A 21,037-nucleotide genomic window follows, 5' to 3' on the forward strand; every position below is an offset into this window, starting at 1 on the left:
GGATTTACTTCTGTGAAATTTGGTACCACTGAGCGCTCATTTCGTGCCTTGCATACAGTGAAAACTTGATTGCATTCAACAATGACTGAGGATTACTTGAATGGACTGCGTATGTTGAGTGTACATTGAAGTCTAGTCCAGGAAAGGTAGAAAATGATGTTTTGGAGAGGTTTACCTCAGATAGAAGAAAAGTAATTTTCATATAAGCTCAACGTCTCTTTTCTAAGGTGTATTTTTCCACCCCTGGCTCGTAACCTGGCTACGCGAGGGAGATTCAGGGACTCAATCTTATACTTTTTCCTCAATTTTATATGGATATCTCAAGATAGTAAATTCTTAAATTACATTTCAATAATAGATTACTCAAGTAGGCGTTTGAATCACTTATTTTACCTCTAAGTTTGTTTAAATCTTGCACTTTTCGTTACCCCAGTAGTTTAGTTAGATAAAGCACTTACTTCCTAAAAAGTAAGTCAACCTCTGTAACCTGTATGACTATAAATAGTTATAGGGAGTCGAAAACGTAAAAAAAATGTACTTTAAAAGTCCATAGTTTCACTACTATAGAATCGATCACAGTGGGTTCAAGATATCACTGCGGAACTAGTACGTGAACTATCCAAATATCCATCTTTCAGAACCTCCGGTACTTGCACAACCATTTTTAGAGAGACTGCTTGGAAGTACTTTATCAGTCTCCATCCACCTCTCTAAAAATTTGTGTGCAAGTACTTGAGCATTCTTCTACAGGATATTTGGGTAGTTCACATACCAGTTCTTCAGTGATGTCTTGACCCGACTACGATAGGTCCGATAGTAGATGAACTTTTAAAGTTCACTTATTTCACGTCTTCGGCACCCTGTAACTCCGAAACTATCCACTTTTGAGCACAGCTCCATATGAACTTCTTTTCCTTACTTTGATGTGAGAAATCTGTTCTCAAAATATTGTGACACATTGTTGTAATACCCTATATATATATATTGTCAATCCCCCTACGTAGTGCATTATATTGCAATAGCGTAGCTCCAAAAGTAGGGAGATTGTCATCTGAACATTCTCTAAAATGCCCAGGAAATAGCCAGTAAAAGCATCTCAAGGAAAACAAATACAATGCCGGATTTCATTATTTAAAATCTGCATTTTCATTAAACTGATTGTAATTAATGTGTAGCTGCATGTTGTGTACGGGATAGGCAAAACATTACCAGATCACAACTCAACAAAGCTTGATTATTTCCTCTATTCGATAACGGTGATCAGATAGCAAACACATACCTGTTAATTTGAAGATGTTGGTCGTCTTCTTGAATAAAGGTGCAGTTTAGTAAAACTCCGAAGATTTGGATGGAGGAAACTACTTGGAGTTAGAACTTTAAATGTTCATAGAACTTGTTAACTGATAACTGTCAACTTCTTAAGTAGTCAAATATTACTTGTAGATTACTAGCTGTATAATACTCTCTCTAGCAACTCTTCATTGAATCTCCTACCCTTCGTCTTCTCTCCTTCTACTCTCTTTCTACCCCCGTTCCATCCTTGGTAGAGTATTTATCTGGACAATTTTGATTTCTAAACTGCCACCTCGATTCACGTCACTACACGTGTTTGCTTATCCCATTGCCGAAATTTACATTTCTGCAATGATCATCAAATAGACAAAATCTCCAGACGTCTATCTCCGTAATCTGATAGTTTTGTCATATCCCAAAAAATTGTGTCGATGTTAACAAACAATTACAACAAATCTTACAACAAATTTTACAATGCAACTTGACTGTTTGTTGTTCTCTGTCATCACAACATTGCAAATCCACATGTCCACATATCTGTGTTTACTAACTTACATAAGAACAAAACAGTGACTTTGACAACATTACGATCTCATCACAATCTTGAAATAACTTTAATAATGTCTTTTCTTACCTAATTTTAATTTTGTAATTTCTTGTCTGTCTGAACTTTAATTCTGTAACATCTTCTTGTCTCTATTTTTTGATCAATTTTAATAAATCTTTGGATTATAATTTTATTTTAACCTTAATCGGTGTACGTACTTGGAATTATACGTTAACATAATCATTATTAACACTATCATCTGTTGATATGTTTCAGGATATACCTCAAAAGAGTAATCAAATTGTAAAATTTGTTGGAGCCTGCGACTTAACTAAACTTTTTGAAACAAAACAAGTAACAGTGTCACGTGTACAGCAAGTCAAGAACTTTGTTTAGGGTGTGACATTTTCAAAATTATTTTTAAGCCGGAAGAGGTATTTTCACCTAGAGAGATTAAAGTAAAAATGGAACATGTTCTTAGGACGGTTAATTGATTGTAGAAAACCATTTCTCGGTATCTGGTTTTCACTCTATAATGATCAACGTTAAATCCAAAGGAGTTTATTACCGACACTTACGGTTTTAGTATAAAGGTTTAAGTGAAGACGGAAGATACTCTTGGAACACTTACTTGTTGCAGGGAACCGCTTCTTGCTATCTGTTACCGTTCCCACTCTATAACGATTAACGTTAAAACCGAAAGTGTTTGATTATGCCACTTCCAATGTTAGTAGACGGAGATAGGGTGCAAATGAAATATATATTTGCGACGCTTAATTAATTACTGAAAACACCTTCTTTTGCCACCAATTATAGATTTTTGTTCCATGGCGAGCAATGTTAAAAACTGGAAATAGTTGATTCTTCTACTTCTGTTTCGAAAAGATAGTGAAGAAAGATATGGTACCTATACTTACAAACGCAAAAAGATCTGCAAACACTGCTTCTCGCTATGTGTTATCCTTTTTTTCTATGTAGATCAATATTGAAACTGAAAGTTGTAGTAAATTCCGAAAACTTCTCGTTTTAGTGCAGAGCTAAGCATAGAAATGTAATATAGTTTTAGGACCACATTTCTTTATCCATTACCGCTTCTGCTCTACAGTGATCAACGTTAAAGTTGGAAATGGTTAATTTCTACCACTTCTGAGCGAGTATTGAGTTCAAATCAAACTCTATTCCTAATTTGTGACCTTCTCTGTTCTGATCAAAGTTGGTGACGATTAGTTAAGTAGTTTTGGACGGACGGACTAACGGACATGATAAATAATTAGAGTTTTGGAAAACCAAACTCCTTAAAACGGGTAATGAAAATCGGTACATCTATGTTGAAGTTATGCATGAATATATATACAATGAAGTATGCTAATTACGATATTAACAGTATCAGCTGTTGAAGAGATTCATAGTCTAGGTCTGAAAACCATTACCGCAACACAATACATATCATTATGATACGTAATGGCCAGTCTCAAGCCCGTGCTGAGAAAGAGAAAGGGACCGTTCGTTGGTCGCCAGGTCGCATGCGTTGTGTGGACTGGTTGTATTCTAAGGGAGAGATAGGTTTTGGAAAGTACGTGAAGACACGTTACTCTTGTATATTCTCTGCCGGGAGCTGGCACCGTTCTATACGTAGGTAATTGTCAGTGAATGTCAAGAGGTGAGGTTTCGGCTATCCTCCGAAATGGGCAATTAAATCGTGCCCTTGGATCTGGGTGAGTATGTGCTACCTTGTCACGTCCTCATCGAGCTAGGTAGTTTAATCTGCCGCCACTACGGATGGAGGGGACGCCTTGGTTATCCTCCGAAATGGGCATGCTATTCTGACCGGGAGTGCATACTTGTATCCTATGCACATTCGTACCTCAAGAATAACAGAGGAAGTGGAATCCTTAACCTGGTTCTTACGCCAGTCGGATTAAAAATACATGATCCTACCAGGGAGTCGCTGCTCCCAAATCACCATTGTCTTTAAAGGGAGACAGTCTATATATGCTATTGGGTCTGGTAATATACGGTGTACCTCTACCGTAACTAGAGGAATTTCCGTATTGCTTGAATGATCCTACCAAGGGAGAATGTTGTGGTCCCTCCCAAATGGTGTTCTACACGTACCATTGGGTTCGGAAGATAGCTCTGTTACAACGTGTACGTGGCACCTAAACACGTTAAAGATAGGTAGTCCCGTATTGCTTGGGTTAGCCTATCAGGGAAGACACGCCCCCTAAAGGAACATGTCTGTTTGCAGACGGTCTTCATTAGTCATTGACTCTGGTAATATATGGTGTACCTCTACCATAATTAGACTAAGCCCCGTCAGATTTCTGCTTCCAGTGAGACTGAATGGTGTCTGGGGAAAAGTGCCAATCCCAGGTATCTGATTAATGGTTCCTGACCCTCGTAAACGAGAGGAAGCTCTGTTGGCATCAGACACAAATGATAAGTTAACACAAACCATCTGGTTCGTTAGCAGGACCTTCTCCGCCAGTAGGTTAACTAGTAGGAACTCAGAGCTTCGGTCTGGCTGGACAGTGGGCATATCCTACTTCCTTAGAGAATAGAGGTTACAGCACAATCACGAGTCAAGCCTAATTCACAAACCTTGACGGTGCACAACGTACATAAGGAAAACCGCTCTAGATGGAGGAACTACGGTTCGGGTGCTTATGTTAGTCGAACCGGTCCATCAAATAGACTGAACGGCCGCAGTACGCCTAACCAGCATATGAAAGCGTGGTGAGTAGACCACTAGCTCCTAGTGTAGTCGATATATTCTCACAAGAATGTTATGTACTAGTATGTGGTTAGTGTAGACATTCAGCAAGATCGTAAGAACCCCATGGGGGTCGATGCATATTAGCATACAATGTAACGAAAGTGTAAGTACATAGTGGAGAGCAAGTTTGTAATTGCACTTAGTTTCACAGTAGAAACACAGGCAATATATAGATAGAGTTCTGAGTTGTCTTCATCTGTGACAAAAAGTAGGGTTAACAGAAAGCACCATTCCTATAGAACACTGTAAAATTGGGTTACTGATATAGCAAAACGGACTTGTGAATATTCAAGATCAAGTAACGGGCACCATTAACTCATCATACAATTTTTCAATAATACTATAAAGATGAGCCATAGGGTTTATATGGGTCAGTGGGCCAAATAAGTTATTAGATGCAATACTTAACCTTCGTTACCCAGACCCAAGTGACCCGCTACCTGTGTCATTATAGGTATGAACTTTCACTATATATATATATATATATATATATATGTGTGTGTGTGTGTGTGTGTATGTATTTGGATTTGATCACTGAGAATAATTATATGCCAAATAACTGAAAGTTTAATATATTCCAATAAGAAAGTGAATGCGTACGCAATTCAGGTATAGAAACGAAGAAAGATAGAGCAGATGGAAGAAGGAGAATAAGAGAAGAAAAACAGAGCATTTAATGACAACAGATGAATGGTCCGCACAATTGTTTTCTGCATGAGCAACTTAAGTTTCGTAATATCCCGTTAGATATTGTTGTAACCATTGGTTCAATGTGTATTAAAATGCACACTTAAGCAAAGAACTTAATATTTATAGCATGTTAGCGGGAATGAAAACGAAGCAGAAGCTAGGACTAAATGAAATGCAAACAAAAAGATACGAGAAGGATTGCATCCGCCAATCACAAACACAATATATATAATTATGATATACCATTATTTGGACAATGTTATCTACTTCACCAACTATGCATGTATTCATACAGCCTAATTAAATGATACAATCACTATTATTAACTGAAACACAAGTTAGAGTAAATATTGGCCAACACAATAAATTCCACGAACTTAGTTAATTAACGTGACCAACTACCGAGAAAACAAAATACTCTCTTTATTCCTGCTTTATAATATATTTGTAGCAGAGAAGTTTCACTTTCTCTAATTTTCCCCTACCTCAACCTGGTATATTTTTTAAAAAGATTTTGCTTTACTCAAGTTAGATCAATTCCTTTGTGACGTTTGCTACAATAATTACTGATAATGTTTTCCATCCAAGAATGACAATTCTATCTGATTCCCCATAACATATGTTTGTTCCGAATTAACAAGTTCAATCACATTTTCACTTTCTATTTTTTAAAGTTAGTTCATTCAATTTTCTCCAAGTGTCATTTTATTACATTTCAACACATATTTTTCCAACAACAATAATGTCAATGCCGCGGCGACAGTTATTCTCGCCGCTTCACTGAATTTTCTCCAATTTCTCATTGTTAGTTTATTACGTTTCAACACATATTTTCCCCATCAAGAATGTAATCCCCCCCGTGACTCTATTTAGGTTATAACTTACTGAATTTTCTCCAATTTCTCAGTGTTAGTTTGCTACGTTTCAAAACATATTTTCCCCATCAAGAATGTAATCCCACCGTGACTCTATTTAGGTTATAATTTACTGACTTTTTTCGAATTCCGTAGTGTCATTTGTCATTTTTGCATTTTTTTCTAATCAAGAATGTCATTACCTCCTTGACATTTTAAGGTTTAAATTTCGCTTTCTTCTATTCCTGGTGACACTTATACTACATTGTGCTTATTTTTCTGTCCTTACATTAAGTATGAAGAGACACGGTGGCTCAGTGGTACAGCGTTCACCTTCGGTGTGTGGAGTCCCTAGTCCAATCCCAGCTCGCGCCACGTGAACTTTGTAGTGGACAATCATTGTGTTCATGGGTTTCCTCGGGATTCTCCAGTTTCCTCCCACTTTATTCATTCCACCATTGCATTCATTTCTCATCGCCACAGTATTCTCTAGCCTAGTCTGCATAAGTGTGGAACGTAATATTTCATTTCACTTTTACCTTAAGTGTAGTTGATGGTTATTGTTCAAGTTTTAGATACTTAAATATCCAATCAAGAAGCTTTTTTTTTTTAAAAAAAAATAATTTTGTAACGTGTTAGTCGAAAGATGCAACCAAAATCTGAAGAGATAATAAAAGTAGAAGAAACTTAAAACACAATACAGAGAAATATCTTTTTCTGATTATTGAAAAGTTTTAGATTTATTTATATAGTATTATGAATAGTATCAGTGTCAATCTGTTACATTTCAATACTGATTGCTTCCTCTATCAACGATGGTAATCCCGTCGTGGCACTTATTCAGTTTTACTTTGCTGAATTCTCTCCGATTCCGGAATGTCATTTATCCCGTTTGCGACTTAAAATATTGCTTCAACGAATTTTATGCAATTCTCGAATGTCATTTATCCCATTTGACACTTAATATTTTAGCCGGGAATGTCAACATAATGAAACCTAGTTGGAATGCCCGTCGTTACATAATGAAGCCTAGTTGGAAAAATTCATTAAAAGTTTAAACAAATTAAAATTTGAAGAAAAAATTGATCAAATTAAGAATTAATGTCAGCAAAAAGTAACGGTTGAAGTTAAAATTGACTTCTAAGATAATTGATTAAAAATTACAATTTTCACTTTTGTGCAATCAGAATTGTTGCACAGTTGTTAAAGGTAATATAAATCTAAACTAATAAATTAAAGAAATGAGGAAAATGATAGATTATTATGAAAGGATTATGTTTATTATTAATAAATATATTAATTAACAATTAATATATATTATATAAAAGTGAATTTTTTTTTTATTAAAAAGTGAAATTGACCTTTCTCTCTCTTAAGAGCAGAATTTTCCACCTTTTTTCTCATTTTTACAAGTAATGAGATGAAATGATAAATATAATGTCTAGACTTGACCCGACGTCAAATCGAAACATGCATTTCATATTAGTTCTTAAAAATTATAAATGTTTATACTGTTTTTAAAAAAATCATCACGAAAACTGCATCAAATATGGACTTATTGACTGTTGGGATTAGAGTTTAACTTACCCTTTCAACACTGAGGTTGCATGAAACTGAAAAAGGGACGAGACCTACTGAGCAAATGTCAATCAAATTGATTGTAATGAAACAAATAAAGTATAAAATAATAAATAAATTGTTGTTTAATGTGAAACCCAATCTACTGCTAGGCTTTGTATCCGCGACAAATATTCCTACCACGAATCAAATGTGAGGATACACGCTTAGAAAGTTCGTGCGTTAGCCAGTGACCTGTTAAGATGTTTACATGGACCTATTGTTTGATGTAGAATAAAAAGAACATATATGCTCACAGAGAATCAAACCCATAATTTGCATGCCATAGGCGATGAAACTGAACTTTCAACTAACTAACCATTGAAATTTCTTTCCAAAATATTGTGTTCTAGTTAAATAGTCTCTTTCAGTTTTGGGCCGCGGTGACTCAATGGTAGAGCGTTCACCTCTGGAGCATGGGGTCCCTGGTTCGATCCAGCTCGCGCCAAGTGAACTTTGTGGTTGACAAACGCCACCTGGGTGGCTTTCCTCGGGGTTCTCCCGTTTCTTCCCACTTCCTTCATCCCACCATTTCATTCATTTCTCATCATCACCGCCTCCTTTAGCCTAGCCGGCATAATCGTGGGACGTAAAACTCAAAGATTTCATTCTTTTCCTGTTTCACTTTTGTCTGGAATTTTATTAATAAGCAAATAATAACAAAATGACACTACACATGTAGTCTATATCAGAGTCCTTCAGTCTTAATTAATTGTAGTCAATCTATGAAGCTTGTAACTTATTTAGTTTAATACCACGCTTTCCGTGATTGGATTAAGCGATTTAGAATTAGACAATAGTTGGTTTATTGAATAGAATTTACAGTTCCTTCCAGATGCGAAGCTAAGTGAAACATGGTCTTACAGATTAATGTGGGATCCGAACCACCTGTGCTCACGCCAAAAATCGAACCTGTGGCTCCCGCGAAAATGGCGCACACGCTAGCCGCTTAGTCACTAGGGAGTTCACATTTCATTACATAAATAAATGGAAAAAATGAATAGATTTATATTTGAAAATGTCGAAGATGATGTGACAAATATTACAAACAATAAATTCTGTGATAAGCAATGGTTTATACTAAAACTGCATTAGGCTGGACTGCAAGGTGTTGGGCGTTAGCAAAAACGTTCATCCGTATATGCTGAAACATAAATTTCTTAAATATATACGTGGTATTTCACCTTTGAATTCAATCTTCGATATAATCTGAAATGTGTTAAGAACATTAAGTCTTGAGGAACTCACCTAGGCTTATCGTTCCGTGGCTATAATATTGTCTTTTAAACTGATTAAAGTAGTGATAAATATCCCGCTTGATACACTATCTTTTGGGCCATTTTGGATTTGTACATGCGGCCGATCACGTGAATAGACGCGCCTGCTGATTCGGTTGTGGAAGTATTTCAAAGCTTATGATTATGGAGCGGAAGTTTATGAAATATCATTTTATTTCTGATATCACTGATACAATGCTCATCAAATATTCAGAAACAAAAAAAAAAAAAAAAAAAAAATGATTTTAAGTGTGTATATTTTTGCATATTTTACCAACTTTTAGAATCTAACTCATATTTTCCGATTTTAGGTCTCTTGGTAATTTTTCTAAGTTTCGGTGATTTTTCTTATCATTTTTGGTAATTTATTCCGTGTAAGGTGGGTTCCTGTCACCACGGCGTGGCGCGTCCTCAGGTTGCGGATCGAGGAGAAGGCCTCTAGATATAGAGGTTAACTGCGAATATACTGAATAAGCAGTCGCGGACAGCCGATTAGGAGTGGTCCTCCAGCTTGGGGGTTTGGGTAGGGCTAACAACCTCATCCTGGTAAAAAAAAAAAAAAAAAAACACTTGTTCAGAAATATTCACAAAAGCCTCGGACAAGGACTGATAACTTGGCACGACCTCAGCAAAAGAAAATGGCCATGAGATTAGGAACATGGAATATTAGGAGTCTTTATAGGGCAGGCGCGTTAAAATTCGTAACGAGTGAGTTAGAGATATACAGGATGGACGTAGTAGGGGTTCAGGAAGTTAGGTGGGATGGAAATGGATCTGTCAATTCCGGAAATTTTACGTTCTTTTACGGAAAAGGAAATAAAAATAACCAGTTAGGAACGGGGTTTTTCGTTCATAAACGTATATTACCAGCAATTAAACAGGTTGAATTTGTTACTGACAGATTTTCTTTTATTACTCTTAAGGGACGGTGGTGTGATATTATTGTTTTAAATGTATATGCCCCAACTAAAGATAAGGATGACGATATAAAAGACAGTTTTTACGAAGAAGTGGAACGGATATTTGAACAACTCCCGCGATACCATATGAAAATTCTATTAGGAGATTTTAATACGAAGGTAGGACGAGAGAATATTTTCAAACCGATTATAGGGAACGAAAGTCTGCATAAGGAAAGTAATGACAACGGTGTTAGACTCGTGAACTTTGCAATATCCAAAAAAATAATCGTGAAGAGTACAAAATTCCCACATCGCGACGTTCATAAATACACTTGGACATCACCAGACGAGAAAACACATAATCACGTTTTAGTAGATAGAAGAAGGCAATCTAGCATAATTGATGTCCGGTCGTTTAGAGGGGCTGATTGTGACACTGATTACTACCTGGTAGCAGCGATAATACGAGAGAAGTTATCGTTGAATAAAGGTAATATTCATTGTCCGAAAACGGAGAGATTCAATTTAAAGAAATTAGAAGAGAGCCAGGTAAGAGAGAAATACCAGATTGAAGTTTCGAATAGATTCTCGGCTTTAGAAGATTCGGAGTGCACTAGTGTTGAGGATACTTGAATTGAAATTAGAGATAGCATTAAAATTTCAGCAAAAGAAAAATTGGGACACGCGGAAATACGTAGGAATAAACCATGGTTCGATCAGGAATGCATTAAACTAGCAGAGAAGAGAAAACAGGCAAAATTACGCTGGCTACAAAATCCGAATGAAATAACTACACAAAATTTCGCAGATATCAGGCGGGAAACTTCCAAAACTTTCAGAACAAAGAAACGCGATTTTCTGAAATCTAAAATTAAGGAACTTGAAGATAATAGTAAAAATGAAAACATCCGGGACATGTATAAGGGAATCAACAAATTTATGAAAGGCTATCAACCTCGGCTTATATATTAAAGAAATCTGACGGCACAGTTCTCACTGATACGGATAGCATCTTAAATAGATGAAAAGATTTCTTTGACGATTTGCTTAACACGCAACCAAGAACAGTGTGCGTGGAGAAAAGGAGATACACACCGCAGAACCGTATATTCCAGAACCCAACCGAATAGAAGTAGAAACCGCTATAAAGAAATTAAAGAAACACAAAGCTCCGGGTGTAGATGAAATTCCGGCTAAGTTAATTTCAGCTGGAGGCGAAAAATTGTGGAACAAGATACACAAACTCATTCTCCTTATCTGGAACAAGGAAGAATTGCCACAAGAGTGGAAAGAATCGTTGTTCCAATTCACAAGAAAATCGACAAAACTGAATGTAATAATTATCGAAGCATTTGTCTTCTGTCAACATCCTATAAAATCCTTTCAAATATTCTATTAGCAAGACTGACCCCATACGCAGATGAAATTATTTGAGATTATCAGTGCGGATTTAGACGAAATCGATCAACTATCGACCAAATATTTACCATTCGCCAAATACTCCAAAAAAAGTGGGAATACAATATCCCGGTGCATCAACTATTTAGTGATTTTAGAAAGGCGTACGACTCGGTTAGGAGAGATACGTTATATAACGTTCTTACAGAACTTGGAATACTGAGAAAGCTAATTAGATTAATTAAGATATGTTTAAGTGAATCCCAAAGTAAAGTCCGGGTAGGAAAATTTTTGTCCACGAGCTTTCACGTCGAATATGGCTGCCATTATTATTTAACTTTGTTCTGGAATACGCTATAAGGCAAATCAAAGATAGCAACCAGGGCATAGAGTTGAACGGTGTTCACCAGGTTGTGGCATATGCTGATGATGTAAATTTAATAGGGGATGATAGAAGAACAATATAAAGAAATGCAGAGATCTTATTAAACGCTGGCAGGGACATGGGTCTAGAAGTAAATGCAGAGAAAACTAAATACATGGAAGTACGTCGGGACCGTAATACAGCAAATTATAGATGCGTTAAAGTATTAAATAATACTTTTGATAAAGTGAATAGTTTCAAATATCTAGGATCAATACTAACAGAGGAAAATCATATCCACGAGGAAATTAAATGTCGACTAAAAGCAGGGAATTCGTGTTACTATTCAAAATCTCTGGTCGTCGCGAATTCTGTCGAGGAATTTGCAGCTTAAAATATACAAAATGATAATCATGCCTGTTGTTTTGTATGGCTGCGAAACATGGTCACTTACTCTGAGGGAAGAATATAGACTGAAAGTATTTGAAAACAAGATCCTGAGACGAATATTCGGACCCAAGAGGAACGGGAATGGGGAATGGGGGAAACTTCGTAACGAGCAACTACATAATTTATATGGTTTACCCAACATTGTTAGGGTCGTCAAGTCTAGGAGGCTTAGGTGGGCGGGTCATGTAGCTAGAATGGAAGAAAGTAGAACCGCGTTCAAAGTCTTGACTCGAAGACCAATCGGGGGGCGCGGTGGCTCAGTGGTAGAGCGTTCACCTCTGGTGCTTGGGGTCCCGGGTTCGATCCCAGCCTCCGCCAAGTGAACTTTGTGGTGGACAAACACCGTGCTCGTGGGTTTTCTCTGGGTTCTCCCGTTTCCTCCCACTTTCTTCATTCCACCATTTTCACTCATCTCTCATCATCACCGTCTCCTTTAGCCTAACCGGCATAACCGTGGGACGTAAAACTTAAAGATATCATTTCATTTCATTTCGAAGACCAATCGGAAAACGACGATTAGGAAGACCTAGGCGCAGATCGGAGGACAATATTAAGATGAATCTCGCAGAGATTGGAATACAAAGTAGAAACTGGATGCAGTTAGGTAAGGATAATAGTCAGTGGAGAGCTTTTGTGAACGCGGCATTGAACCTCCGGGTTCCATAGGCCATAGAGTTAGTTAGTTAGTTTGGTAATTTGTTATGATTTTTTGTTCTTATTTTGATTTGGACAACATGCTCGAGAGATTGCTAACACATTTATAATCGTAAGATTACAATTTACAAGCTAAAGAAACAGGATCTGAACCACAGATATTAGTCTTTGTTTTTATGCTGTGAAGACGTTGGTGTAATGCAACCACGTATTAAAAGGTAGGTAAACCTGAAATCTTCAGTTTCACTAAATATTTCCAAAATTAATTTGTGTATGTGTAATATTTTTTTTAAAATTATGTTTAAACTTGTTACTTTTTATACGGTCGGCATCTTAGCGGAAAGAGGCAGCTTATCCAGAGTGTCCTCTCCCCACCGAATGTTCTTAATTTTCACTTTCCTATTTTTCATATACAATTGGTTAATCCTAAACAATAATTGGAGGATTTACTTGGAGGCATTTTTTCTTTTTTTCTAGAAACACGCAGAACATGAAAAAGCATTTTAGACATAGTAGATCGAAATGCGGGAAATAAGTGAATTTTACGGTGAATAATTTGCTTTATTTGTCTTAATCATTAAATTGTTTAAATTTGTATTTTGTTTGGTTATTTACATCAAATTTACATATTCCAACTGAAGAAGCTACATTACTGTTTCTAGTATCGTAGTTTGACATGTTTTGTTGTATTCTTTTAAAATTACATTTACAAATTTAATCGTCACTTTCACAATTTTTTGGTCACTTCTTTTTAGAATTTTTAGATCATTGTTTCATAAGGACATTTTATACGTGATATAGCTATATTTTAAGGCAAGAACTTTCGCCCTCTACTTATGATTCGTCCTAGTATAACAGAAGGGGTCCTTTCCTATCAGAGTATGTCTATTTGGAACAAGCGGATACAGTCGGTTAATGTAATCTCGAGTTTGATTCATGTTGGAGGTATAATTGAGGGGGTGAACGCAACAGTGGTCTAACCCACATGTTTTAAAACTGGAGAAAAATCAAGTTAAAGTTAAACACATGTGCTTTTTGTACAATATATCAAAAGCAATCACAAGTGGTTGAATGTGTCATACATGGTAAACATATACATTGTACAAAACAACCACATGTGTTTCAAGTTTAACTTGATTTTTCTCTATTTTTAAAAATGTGGGTTAGACCACTGTTACGCTCACCCCCTCAAAATTGGTCTCAGATACAAACCCAATTGCTTCAGATTCAATATAGACTTGGGGCTGAAAATGAAAATAAAATCTCTAATTTACTGATCCAATCTATCTCGCCTTCAACAGAATGGGATTAGAGGGCGACACAGCAATAATATTCGCTTTTAATTATTTTACTAACTATATGAAGAAAGAAAGAAAACAAGTTAAACATTACCTGCTTTACGTTGAAATCGATGTTGGTTCGGATTGGTCTATGATGTAGTTGCTGAGGTGGTCGAAAATTATTCCCAAGAGGAGCACCACGAAGCTTCCCATCCTCTTGTTTCAATTGACGCAAGGCATGGAGCTATGGAAATAACAGAAACAATCGGATATTATAAATTGTTGTCTATTTGCTCACGGAAATAGCAATGCTTAAGTATTATTCATCTGTATTGTACACATTTTTTTTTTTTTTTTTTTACGAAAAACACTTTTATTGCATTTATTATTATGCATTTACATACAAGCAGTATGTTTGTCAATGTTAGAAGAAACAAAACAACAATGCATACAACCTAAGAAACAATAAAGCACACAACCTATTACTTAACAATGAATATTTTTACATGCTGGAAGTAGATACGAGGTTCGTTCCAAAAATACAGTATGTTTACAAGTCTTATTTGGCAATAATCAGATTGTATGCTGTACGTAAACCAATGCACGGTTGTATGCTACCGTGAACACTATTTTTCAATATAGTCACCATGACGTTTGAGGCATTTATCTAACCCTGAGACGAGCTTGTTAAAATCAAGCTTTAACATGACATTAGTCATAAACAGATAATATATTTCCTGCTCGCGCAAAGTGTTTCTTTCAGGCCTGTTTTTGAGAGGGCACTGCCCCCCCGGAGCTCTGAGAGTGTCCCCCGAAGCAGACTAAAACAGTCGTTCTTTCAGAAAAAAAAATGTTCGGGGGGCACACATAGTATTCCGAGGGTGCACTCCTGGTACTATTTTATTTTTTATTATATTATAGAGGTACCGTATTATTTTAGTCTCGTCCGGGGGCACTCTCAGAGCTCCGGGGGAGAGGTAGTGCAACCCCAAAAACGTGTCTGGAAGAAACACTGGACCAAAATAATACGTCTATAATATAAAAATAATAATAAATAGAATAATATCAGCAGCGCCCCCGGAATACGTAAACCAATGCACGGTTGTATGCTACAGTGAACATTATTTTTCAATCAGTCATATAGTCAATATAGTCACCTCCCGGAACATTGTTTCTGAAAGAAACACTGCTCGCATGATGCAATCTCTGAAATTTTTTTTTAAAAGTAGGTACATAGTTTATATTTGCTGGAATTTTTAAATTTTTCCTCTTGAAGGCAGCACGTGTCATTTTGTTTATATTTCGTAAATAAATATTTCATTAACAACCTTACAATATTGCGAATGCTTTTTCCTTTCAAGAATAGACGAGGAGTAATTTGCCGAAGTTTACCAGAAACGTCTACATAATTTTGTTCATATTTCATACATCAATATTTGTTACAACTGTAGCATGTCAAACTTTAGTACGATGACATTTTAGCTCACTGTGGTATTCACATGGAGATAAAGAAAAAAACATATTTGAACATAAGTCTAAATTTTCTGTTGTGTGAAACAAGTAATGTAACTCTGGTAATGCAAATTTCTCGTCGAATTTTCTTCTTAGCTATTACAACAGGCTTACAAGACTTCAAGAAAAGAATTAGTCATAACCAAACTATACTAAAAACAAGGAAGAATTTTTAGTGAAATAAATTCGCCTTTAAAAACTTAAAGAATTGCCTTTTATAGCAGTTACCACACTCTTGGATAACATAAACATTTATTAGAAAATTCAGGTCTTCTACGATTGTGGAAAGCTTTGGTTAGACCTTAATTATATGGAACATGACTTTAAAAATATTTGAAGGAATTGAACATATATCATTTGTAAATTAATTATTTCCATAGGCAGTGTGGATTCTTGTAAGGAAAATCTCACTTGGATGGCCATTAACTGTTCCTTTACTGCATTTAGATTCGAAATTAGATCCTGTTAAATCTAAAGAGGTCGTGTGTAGTGACCAGTAGATATGTCTAGATTTCTCGTAGACAATAGATTTTATTGCCCCCTTAATTGCTTTATTACCTAACGACTTTCGATGTCAATATGGCCGTGTCGGCCTTGGGGAGGTTTTAGGGGGAGGTGGTTTTATTACCCTGTTTGTTAGGTGGTTAGACGGGTTCCTGGAAAAGGTTGAGTGTTAGGAGGGATGGAGTAGTTTCTAGAAAAGAGGTTGAAGGACATGTATCACGTGATTTTGATAGGGTTGTTTCTAACAGCTATGCTATGATCAAATTAATTATTCTTTTATTTGTATTTCTTAATAAATTAATCGGAACAATTGTATTGGTTCGCTTGCTAAGCAAGCTCCTTATTTATTGGATTGTATGCTAAAGCATACTCCATAGAACAATCTCTGATTGTGATTATATTAATTAATTCTCTTAATAAATTAATTGGAACATTTTATTTTACGGATTGCTTGCCCTACAAGCTCCTTATTATTTTTCCCAAATCGTATGCTAAAGCATACTCCATAGAACAACCTCTGATTGTGATTATATTAATTAATTCGCTTCATTAGAAGCTCATTCTTATTTGCATTCTCTTAATAAATTAATCGGAACATCTTATTTTACGGATTGCTTGCTAAGCAAGCTCCTTATTATTTTTCCCAAATCGTATGCTAAAGCATACACGTTGTTAAATTTGATTGTGATTATATTAATTAATTTGACCATTTGCATAGCAACTTGTTTTTTTTGTTCTTTCGTATTATTTATAATAATACTCGTTGTTAAATTTGATTGTGATCATATTAAAATGGTGGAGGGAATAAACTTTATTCATGCGGGACTTCTTAATTTGACGGATCGTATCTTTATTTTCTCGAACACTGTGTGAGCATACTAGAAATTTCGTGTATAGAATATGTATACTTTGGTACATATACAGAGCGTGGTTCTTGTACGTCTTTCGCTGCTGAACTTAAGACATGAACTGAACTTTTCGCGCGCTTTTTGGAAACTGGTTGGGCAAGAGGGAAAGATGGCGTTGTTGGGTAACAGGTGCGTGTTAAAACATGAAGACAAATACAAAGGAAAACCGACGACACGTTTAGTACACATCACAGAGTGCCGACAAAGTAATAAAAACAAGTTTGGCGCCAGGGTAGTTGAACACAAGACATTGTCGGCGAAGAATACAAAGAAGATTGAGGTTGTGGCTCGTAAACATGTTGAATTATACCTGTATGCTAATTGGTAATAAAAACAAGTTTGGCGTCAGGGTAGTTGAACACAAGATATTGTTGACGGCGAATACAAAGAAGATTGAGATCGTGGCAGGTAAACATGTTGAATCATGCCCCTATGCTAATTGGTAATAAAAACAAGTTTGGCGTCATGGTAGTTGAACACAAGATATTGTTGACGGCGAATACAAAGAAGATTAAGGTCGTGGCAGGTAAACATCACAGAGTGCCGACAGAGTAATAGAAAAGAAGTTTGGCGTCAGGGTAGTTGAACACAAAACAATGTCGATGGTGAATACAAAGGAGAATAAGGTTGCGGTAGATAAACATCACAGAATACCGACAGAGTAATAAAAACAAGTTTATTGGTATGTGAAATGACAATAAAAAACATTGTCGGCGAAGAATACAAAGAGGATTGAGGTCGTGACAGGTAAACATCACAGAGTGCCAACAGAGTAATAAAAAGAAGTTTGGTAATGCGTTAGGTGAACACAAAACAATGTTGATGGTGAATACAAAGAAGATTAAGGTTACGGTAGATAATAACACAGTAATAAAACATTGTTGACGAAGAATACAAAAGAAGTTTGGCACCACGAATTGTGGTACATGACGCGACACCGAACGGAAATACAAAAGAAGTGTTGATTCTGTTGAAACATGAAGGGGTACTGAATGCAATAGAAGATTGTTACATTGATATGATACCGAATGAAAACACAAAAGAAGTTTTGCAGTATGAATTGTGTTGACACTTTTCTTTGTACGTAGATAACATTTTAAGTGATTAGTACAGGACATGAATAACATTATTGAGGGAATACCGTTGTAAGATGTGAATGATCGTAACACAATGTAAATAATATTGACAATGTTGTTTCAAAAGAATGTTTGATCAATAAATGATACATGAGAACATAAATGCAATGTAAGTATATGTTTTCTCCGTCCCTTATACCTATTGAAAGTTGTATAGAGAATTGGGGAAGTACATTTGAAAATATTTTAAATGATGTAATGGGCGTGTTTTAAAGTACCACGTGATATGACGTCGACATAAGTTTTCCTTATATACTGGGTATGATGAGAAGACTGACATAGTATCATCATGGATTCGTCTGCCATTATAGTACAGCGAGAAATTCAACTTTGCAACGAAGTAGATTGGGATTCTACATTTGACTATGTTGAATCTCCCAACAAAAAGTTTAAATTGCATAGAGAATCTCCGGACTTGTTTATTGATGAAGAAACTTGCTATTTTTCACCGGCTTCTCCAGATGTCATTATAGAGGAAGAAACTTGCTCACCGGCTTCTCCAGATGTCATTATAGAGGAAGAAATTTGCTCACCGGCTTCTCCAGATGTTATTATAGAGGAAGAAATCATTGATTTAAGAGAAGAGCCAATATTAATTCCAACTTCGCCAGTTGGATCAAGAACAACTTCACCAGTACCAGTACCAGGAACACCGGAGCAAAAGTTTCAAGTTCCAACGATAAAGTGGACACTTGCAGAAGAAGGAAGATCAACATCTCCTGATTTATTTAATGAGGAAGAGGAGGAAGAAATTTGTAAGTTATTCAACGAGATAGAAGAGTGCAAACCCAGCACGCCATCACCAAGTGTTTCACCGTTGGAGTATCCATCTTCACCCCAAAAGGTTCCATTGGATTTGCGTGTGCAGTACCAGTGCGAGTGTAATAGTGACTTTGTAAGTGAAACCTGTGTTAAAGATAGTATTTTAAAGTGGGAACCAGATACAGTTTTACTCTGCCCCGGTTGTAACCTACATTATTTCAATCAGTTCGGGCACAGGTGCCTTCTTGTGAATATATTAACTCTCGAATCAGAAGCATGGAAAATTATGGCAAGCAAAGATGTGAGAGACAATGTGTATTCAAATTATGTGAAATCGCATTCTGCTAACAAAAGAAGTGAACATTTATTTCATGAAACCTATGACAACTTATTAAAGAACCCAAATTATATTGAAGGACTAGTGAACATTTTATTAGAAAAAGATAGAAACGCGACAAAGTGATTTCTTTTTTGTATGTAATATAATCTGTATATATTATTTCTGTGTGTGTGTGTGTGTGTGTGTGTGTGTTTGTACATGTATATTATTTTCTATACTTGTTTGCTTGTATATATCTTTATCTCCAAATAAATATATACGAATTTCATTTCTTGATTTTTATTTAATAAAAGAAACTTTCCTAAATAAAAGCTATCATTGGCATTTTACAAAGTGAAACTCATTTACGGTTTCTATCGTTTAAAATTGGTATTTGATGAGTGTTTTATATTTTTCTTGATTTTACTAATACTTTGAAGTATTTAAAAGTTTGATGAGTATTTTACAAGTTTGCGATTTGAAACATAGATCCTCAAAGTTTGTGTAGCAAACAAAACATACCCTGAATAAGAAGAGTTTATGTAACGAAAGATCCACATAAATAAATAAGAACGAATTTGTGCAACAAATATTTGATGAATTACACTTTATGAGTATTGTGTTAAGAAAAGTAAGCAGAGTTTCTGCAAGAATTTTTATTATATTCACAATCATAGATTGTTCAGAGTTCCACAGAAACTTTTTAATATATTTACAATAAAAAAAAAATTAACACTGACTTTGCAATGAGAAAGGATTTTTTAAGTTCACACTTAAGTGTCCTTAGTATTTTACATAGTAATTATTTAACACTACATAACTATGTTGATGTAAGAGTATTACGGTAAGTAAAACGAAATAAGAAGATTGTTCATCGCATTCTTAATACGTTCACACAAAGTGTTCGATTAAATAATTACGAGATATTAAATAATACAACAACAACAACAAAAAATTAACACCGACTTTGCAATGGGAAAAAAGAATACATATAAAAACAGAAACTGATCTAATAATGAATTTAAATATGTATACTATGAAGTAATATTATAGTATGATTTATATACTTACCTTACAAATACAATAAGTTTCACATACATGTAATATAAAATGCAGAAAGTGTTTTTACAAACGCGAATCATAATATGCAGAAGTTGTTTTACATACAAGCATCATAACATGCAGAAACTAATTTTACAAACGCGAATCATAACACGTAGAAAGTGTTTTACATACAAACATCATAACATGTAGAAAGTGTTTTTACAAACGCGAATTATAACATGCAGAAAATGTTTTTACAACGCGAATCATAACATGCAGAAACTGTTTTACAAACGCGAATAATAACATGCAGAAAGTGTTTTTACAAACGCGAATCATAATATGCAGAAGTTGTTTTACATACAAGCATCATAACATGCAAAAAGTGTTTTACAAACGCAAATCATAACATGCAAAAAGTTTTTCACATACATGTGGTATAAATGTCGAAAAGTGTTTTTCAAAAACAAATAATTAACACCAATTTTAAAACGTTCACAAATAAATTTGTTCAGAGTATGTTTAACATACGATCCGTAAAAATATGAAGTGATTGAACAAAATTAAAACTAAAAATACAACTTACGAAAATGAAAATGCAACTTGTCAAAATAAAAATGCAACTTGTCAAAATAAAAATGCAAGTTGTCAAAACTAAAATGCAACTTGTCAAAATAAAAATGCAACTTGTCAAAATGAAAATGCAAGTTGTCAAAATAAAAATGCAACTTGTCAAAATAAAAATGCAAG

The 21,037-nt window shown here is 35.3% G+C and overlaps 1 protein-coding gene across 1 annotated transcript in view; it reads right to left on the minus strand.

Moving 5' to 3' along the window:
• Window positions 1-21,037, minus strand: part of CARPB (Carbonic anhydrase-related protein B) — a 1,124,142-nt gene that overhangs the window by 35,321 nt on the left and 1,067,784 nt on the right. The window contains exon 8 of the mRNA XM_081751751.1: window positions 14,215-14,346. Coding sequence (XP_081607877.1) covers window positions 14,215-14,346 — 132 coding nt within the window. The remainder of the gene's footprint in view (window positions 1-14,214; window positions 14,347-21,037) is intronic.

Source organism: Thermobia domestica, chromosome 3 (genome assembly GCF_964235325.1).
Source record: "Thermobia domestica chromosome 3, izTheDome1.hap1.1, whole genome shotgun sequence".
Lineage (NCBI taxonomy): Eukaryota > Metazoa > Arthropoda > Insecta > Zygentoma > Lepismatidae > Thermobia > Thermobia domestica.